We start from the raw sequence: 6830 nt of genomic DNA, 5'->3' as shown, positions 1-6830 counted from the left end.
CCACACCGCAATAATCACTCAGCAAAAATTAGTGCAACTTGGCTGGGATGTTTTGCCTCACCCACCGTATTCACCAGACCTTGCGCCATCCGACTATCACTTGTTCCGGTCCCTGCAAAACTCCCTCAACGGGAAATCGTTCGCTGATCAGACAGCTGTGAAAACGTACCTCGACCGGTTTTTCGCCTCTAAGCCCCAAACCTTCTATGAGAGCGGAATAATGAAATTGTTGGAAAGATGGCAAGAGGTCATCAACAAAAACGGAGAATATATTATTGATTAAAATTCATCCTTTGTATAAAAAAAACTTGTTTCATTTTAGCCTTCAAAAACCGAACGAATATATGGATCCACCCAATATAAATATGTAAAATAAAGAATTTTATTGCAGAATGTATAAAAAAGCTGTAAAATTTTTTTAATATAAAATAATATTTTATTGGAATAAAATATATATTTCATATAAAATTATTTTATTGTTGCTATTTTCATATAAATTATGACAAATAATCGATGAAAAATAATACATTTGTTATTATACTTGCATTGTTAATTTTCATATAATACTGATACTATTTATGAATACATTTTAATGAAAAAAAATTATGTCAATCACCATCAAAATTTCAAATCCATGTAAACAACATTATTTGTCATATTAGTTACACTCATGCATGTCATATAATACATTTTCAAAAATTGATAACTGAAACTTATGGAATATACAAAAAATGTTAATATTATACTTATTATTAGTTTAAGTTAACATTTAATTCTCCATAGCCATAAATATTGTACGTATGTACATTTAAGAGCATTAATACTGTTCAGTGCGCTTCACAGTCTTTAGGACATATTTACCAGCTTTTCCTGTTTGTTCACAGAATAAAGTAGATATGCTATGCTATTAACTATATAAATAAACTATATAAAAGATATTCTTCTTAAATATTACATTAACTGCTGAATATGAGCGTACCAATTGATATAGATGCTCTTGATTGCACCTATACGTACATATATCATCTGTACTAATTAGGAAGCCCTCTGTGTATATGTGTCTGTGTATGTGTTTGACTGCATATATGCGTATTGTATGTATGTCTGTAGATATATGTAACAAACAATAGACCACATGTTTGAGTAATGACCTTAAAGCTATTTGAACACAGCCAACAGTCACATTAATTATATGATATCACACCAATGCATAGAATAACATACAAAAATGATTATTTTACATACAATTCAAAAACTACAAAATTGATTAAAAAAAAAATAGCAAATTGAGATTCTTAGAAAATGACACATAATTTCTAATTAAATAGTGATTGTTTTAACGAAGTAATGTTGATAATGGAGACGATGGAGATGGAGGCCTTGCAGCAAGAGTTTCCAATTCACTGCAATGAAATTGACATACGGAGCTAGAAGTGCTTAGAGTTGATTCCGAAAGCATTCCCCGTCCTCTATAAGCTTTCCTCGCTCGATTGTTATCCTTGTCGGTTTCAACTACACCGCCATCATCATATTTACGAAAACAAATTGATAATATTTTCAATCTGTAAAAAATTTAAGTTATAATCATTGATTAATTTATATCTTGTAACATCCAATTGCTTTATTTTAAAATATATTTTTAATATATTAACTTGCATATTATATTATAAAAATTAATTACCTGGGATATTCAAACTGAGCAAATTGTGAAGACGGTCCTATAACTGCTAACATTGGACATAAAAATAACGTTGCATATATCCAACTTACTCCCATCACAAGCACTAAAAAAAGACCGATTTGTATATATGCTAGTACATGAGAAGGTAACATTAAAGCGCCCGCAGCACCACTTGTAATTGCTGCCATAAGAGTAGGACCACCCATTTGTTGTATTGCCGCTTTTACTCTGTCTATTTTCTTCTCAGAGACGCATGCTTTATAACTCACAGCATAATGCAAGCTAAAGTCCACAGCAAGTCCTATAATAAAATAAAATATCCAGAAATATTAATTTCACAAATAGTTTAAACTCATTTTTTTAACTTTTATTTACCTATTGCTGTAGTGATTGCAACGCTTTCTAAAATATTAAGTTTCCATCCAAGCAAAATAAGTATTGCCACGGTTACAATTATTACAGCACCAATAGCTAGAATTGCATACAGGCTAATAAGAGGATTTAAGGTCACCAATGCTAATACTATTAGAGCCAAAGTTAGCGATACTCCCATCGCATATAAGGTTCCATGATATAATGTACGCTGGAGTTCGTAAAATTCTAGATGACTGATAAACCATCCGCGTCGCATCCCTCGAGGTGCAGTTCGTAATTGATTCTGCATCCAATTTTCAACCTGTGTTTAAATTCAAGAAGTTCAATTAAACTTTACTTCAAGGATTTATATTTCTGCAAATATTATCAATTCATATCGTTATTATTTACTAATACCAAATAAGTAATACTTGCTTCATTAAAAAATTTATCCATTTTTCCAAATGAGAGACTATATGCATATATGCTATCATATTCGACAATAAGCGCTTTAATTTTAGGTGTTATTTTAATCGGAAACGTATCGTTTGATGCCTGCGTGGACAATAATGGTTCTTTAACAAATTTTGGACCTGCAGAAATTGGACCAGTCCGAAACCACAAATAAGGCGTGTGATGTATTCTATCGCTAGCTTCAGCTGCACATTGTTGCAGAACGCTTGATTTGTAGGGAAATTTACTGCTCTTGCAACATGGTACATACTCAATCCGAGGATCGACAGGATCCTTACAATGTCTCTTCATCCATAAACGTAATGGTTCAATAAAGCAATTGGATAATAAAGGTCCCGTAGTACTACGGTAAAAAGGTTGACTTCGTAAATTTCGGCAAAATTGTTGAAGCCATATTTGAGATTGTGCATGAGAAACATCAAAAGTATCATCCCAGTCAGGTATTCCTCGTTTACGAGGATCAAGGTAATCACCATTATCAACTGGATTTATGCCCCAAACAAACCTTAATGGTAAAACTTCAGCATCTCCGCCAACCTGAAAATCAAGTACATTATAATTATATATATATATATATAATTATATATATATATAATTATAATGTACTTGATTTTAATGTAAATATATCCACAAATAAGTAAAATAAGCACCATTTCATATCGTTCAAACCAAAATCTCCGTGAATATACTAGATCATATTGTTCAAACGGATGTGTATCATGGAATAATTGAAAATCCATATAATCTGGCAGTTGCAAACCCGGATAATGGAAGACAATACTGCAACACGCTGATGCCATGATAGCCAAACTTAATAACCAAAACCAACGTAATCGAAGTACTAATCCAGTAAGAAAGGTGGTAAATCCTACTGTCACTTTGTCTCCCAAAGATCGTAAAGGGCGAATAATTCTTCTGGTAATAAAGTTGACAGGCGATAGAGTGGATAATTTACAATGTTCTGACACAATCACACACGCAGGTAACCATGTTATCATCAAGAAAAAATTTGCAAGGACTGTCATGCCTGCAAATAAACTATACAAAATTTATTATATATATAGTAGTTATAAGATCATTTAAGTATGGAACAGAAAAATGTTCTATAAATTAACTCTACAATAAAATTAGTACCTGAAGCAATTGATGGCAGTCACATTACTGACAATCGATGCAAAAAAAGCTACTGCTGTAGTAAGAGATGTAACAAACATAGCTGGAAAAGCATGTGTCATTGTTTTTTGTACCAACTGTACTAATCCATCATTTGAAAGTTTTTGTTCTTTCTTAGATTCCCATACCTTACAGTAAATAAATGCATCATCTGCTCCAATACCTATAGAAAAAAATTTGTTATAACAATGTATTTATAGCATTTTTATGTAGATTTTACTTATAATTATTTTAATATAATAAAATACTGACCTACGGCTACAACAATGGCCAATAAATTCATAAATGGGAAAAATTTAATATGTAAAATTAGAGTATAAATAGCATATGAAATGCCAAGGCTAAATACTACTGCGAAAAATGTTGCTATAGTCAATATTATAGACCCAGTATATGCCCAGATACAAAATGTGACAAAGATAAAACCGGCGAGTACCAGACTCGAATCAGACAATATATCGTGATCAAATAGTGTACTTTTTAGACCAAGTTGAATGCCTTGAACACGAAAGTTTCCGTACATTAAATCATTATTATCTATTGCTTTATAAAAATCTAAAGTTGCAGAGCTTGCTGCAATTGGAAGAAATAGCATTGCAGAATGCAATGTCGAATTTTGTTTGCTGTTGGAATCCGTCTTCTGTAACAATCCAATTAATATTCAATATCAAATTAAATATTGATTTGTTAAAATAATATTAAAGTAAGTTATGATTAATGGACTCTTACACTCGGAATAAAATTAACATCTAAAAGATAGTGTAGTAAATGATAAGCTGCATTTCTCATGTAGCATTCGTTTGGCACATGTTTTTGGCAATTGGAGTCTTCTGCACAATTAGGCGTCAACTGACGATTATGATAGTAATAAGCGCATTGTTGCAAAAGTGTTTTTACTCTGCTCAGATCATTTTCTGTTACTCCTAAACAAGAACTACGATTGGATAAAAGTGCCACATAGTTAGCTGGTGACCAACTTCTACAACATTTATGATCTGCCGCATCATTGCGATTGATTTGCGTCTGGCACAAAGATGGAAAGTGAACGTTTCCACGAAGTACACCATCAATGTGACATTGAGCTAATACACCATCCATAGACCATAAATTCAAATTTTTTTCCTTTGAATCTACAGCGATCACAACACGAGCATAGGAAGAAGTTGGTAAATTACAGAAAAAATTATCACTATCAAGATGTGTGGGATCTTGAGTCTTGTCATCCTCTATATCTGCATTATGCATATCTCTCAATTCTAGTAATTCTTCCCATGTATCTTTGTCTTCTTCATTTGCTTCTTTATAGTCTGTGTTATTTGTATTTTCATATTTCTTTCCCTTTTGTTTATTTTTACTTTTTGGTTTTTTTCTAAGAATACCCTGAGTAGATAAACTACGATTTTGCATATTAGACTGAAAAATCAAGTTAAAAATTTAATAATATGTTTTGCTAATTATTTAACATATACTAATATTTCTAAATCCAGCTATCTGATTATGGATAAAAGAAAGTATTTTCTAAAATAATTTAAAAAAGTGACTATAGAACAGTTAAAACAAAATTTTATTATCCATACCTGTTGAGTTAGTTGACGTACGTATTGATAATATTCTAAAGGATTATCAGTAAGTTCTCCTCTTCCTTTTGTAGCTTCTATTAAATGATTCCAAGCTGTCAGTCTTTGCGCTAAAACAGTACCTCTTGCCTCAAAACCCTATAAATATATATATTTGAAATATATCAATTGTACAGAATTTTTCTTTCATTCTTACAAAAAGATGCTCCTACATACCATTTGAGGATCCGTAAAATCTGGAAACTTTTCAATTGTAAATGGAATAATTAGACATACTAAAGAGAATGTAAAAATGACCAGTAAAATAACATATGGATGATGAGCAATTATACGAGGATACCAGGATGCTTTCATTTTTACAAAGATTTTTCTTATTTTTGTATGTATATATAATATTTTTTAAATATCTATTTTAAATAAATATCTTTAGATGTGTTGTAGATGAAAAACCATCAATACACACACGATTAATAGTCGTCATGTATCATTCGTTTAGTTCGTTGAAGAATTTGTAATAGTATTAAAATACCCTTCTATAACAAAGGTAATAGTCTTGCATCACATAATTATGCTCGTCTCATTTTATTCAAATACCTCCGCAGGATGGTACCAAATGGTTTTAATCGAACAATTTTGTTGATTCCTTTATTTCTATTACAGTTCACATTCAAGAGTCTAATTTTAAAAGCATCGGAGTAAATTTTTATGTCCGAGTCGCGAATGCAGAAACGACCATACGAATGTAGTGAATTTCAACATACGCGAATAAACCAAATTATTACAATTTGTAGATGCTTCTTTTTATTAACATGTCATTAATCAATTCAAGTCGAATGTGTTGTACTCGCAATTGTCTCGTTAATATACCGTGCGGAGAAGTCGCATTGTGCGTCTACTCGGAATAACAACACGTGTTTACATTACAGTGACAAATGGTACGATCCGTTGCTGCTGGACGAGACGCTTTTCTTACTATTCTCACACATGCGCGGCGACAGCATCCCGATTCACAGCTCTGCCTTGCTCTATCTCGCTCTGTCCGAGTTATTTTGGCAGACATTTGATATGAAAGATTAAATGCTTGAGATTAAAAATAAATAACAATTCGTTAAATGCAGCATTAAAATAATGGCTTAACTTACATCGTGCATACGAGTACTAACTAATAACTTTCTATTGAATTATCTGAATTTCGACGATACGTGTAAATAATATATATAATATACAGATGTATATTTAATTAATCATTTTGATGCATATTGTACCAATTTAGTACAACATTTTTTTGAATAACATCGCTGATGCTTATTTTCACCAATATAAGGTGCGTTCGGCATTGCAAATCGGAGGCGTTCCTTTGCTCTTTTATCTCGAAAATCGTTCAGTAACTCGCACCTTTCTGCTACATGTCATCTCATTTGTGTTCGGTATTAACATTTCTAGAGCCAATCGAGCTGTCGATCCACTCCGGATTCAAAGAGCTCGCAAAACTAATGCAGATTTTCGCGCCTAAATTAAATTCATAACCTGTATATTTATGATATGAATCAACGCGATGCTGTAAACGCTTC

The 6830-nt window shown here is 31.9% G+C and overlaps 1 protein-coding gene across 2 annotated transcripts; it reads right to left on the bottom strand.

Moving 5' to 3' along the window:
- Window positions 1–1314: 1314 nt before the first annotated feature.
- LOC108756520 (protein dispatched) lies at window positions 1315–5613 on the bottom strand. Of its 2 annotated transcripts, none has more exons than XM_018500397.1 (10): window positions 5476–5613; window positions 5260–5397; window positions 4412–5095; window positions 3935–4322; window positions 3644–3845; window positions 3160–3547; window positions 2471–3046; window positions 2057–2357; window positions 1682–1982; window positions 1315–1562 (listed from the first exon to the last, which is right to left on the bottom strand). In XM_018500397.1, the coding sequence occupies exons 1-10, from the start codon at window positions 5611–5613 to the stop codon at window positions 1337–1339; spliced, it is 3342 nt and encodes a 1113-aa protein (XP_018355899.1). In that variant the 3' UTR covers window positions 1315–1336. The 2 variants fall into 2 exon arrangements, with proteins under 2 accessions (XP_018355899.1, XP_018355900.1); XM_018500398.1 differs by having other exon boundaries at window positions 4412–5098; window positions 5272–5397; window positions 5476–5539.
- Window positions 5614–6830: the final 1217 nt, after the last annotated feature.

Source organism: Trachymyrmex septentrionalis, unplaced genomic scaffold (assembly GCF_001594115.1).
Source record: "Trachymyrmex septentrionalis isolate Tsep2-gDNA-1 unplaced genomic scaffold, Tsep1.0 scaffold128, whole genome shotgun sequence".
In the NCBI taxonomy this organism is placed as follows: domain Eukaryota; kingdom Metazoa; phylum Arthropoda; class Insecta; order Hymenoptera; family Formicidae; genus Trachymyrmex; species Trachymyrmex septentrionalis.
The sequence above is the reverse complement of the archived record's forward strand: the minus strand, read 5'-3'. Positions and strand labels throughout refer to the sequence as shown.

What these genes read in the sequence shown, in the direction of transcription:
- LOC108756520 (XM_018500397.1), bottom strand. Translation starts at nt 5,613, where the DNA reads ATGAAAGCATCCTGGTATCCTCGTATAATTGCTCATCATCCATATGTT. An exon ending in ATGTTAATTTTATTCCGAGT is followed by an intron (nt 4,323 to 4,411) that starts GTAAGAGTCCAT and finishes GGATTGTTACAG; the next exon opens with AAGACGGATTCCAACAGCAA. An exon ending in TGCAATCACTACAGCAATAG is followed by an intron (nt 1,983 to 2,056) that starts GTAAATAAAAGT and finishes ATTTTATTATAG; the next exon opens with GACTTGCTGTGGACTTTAGC.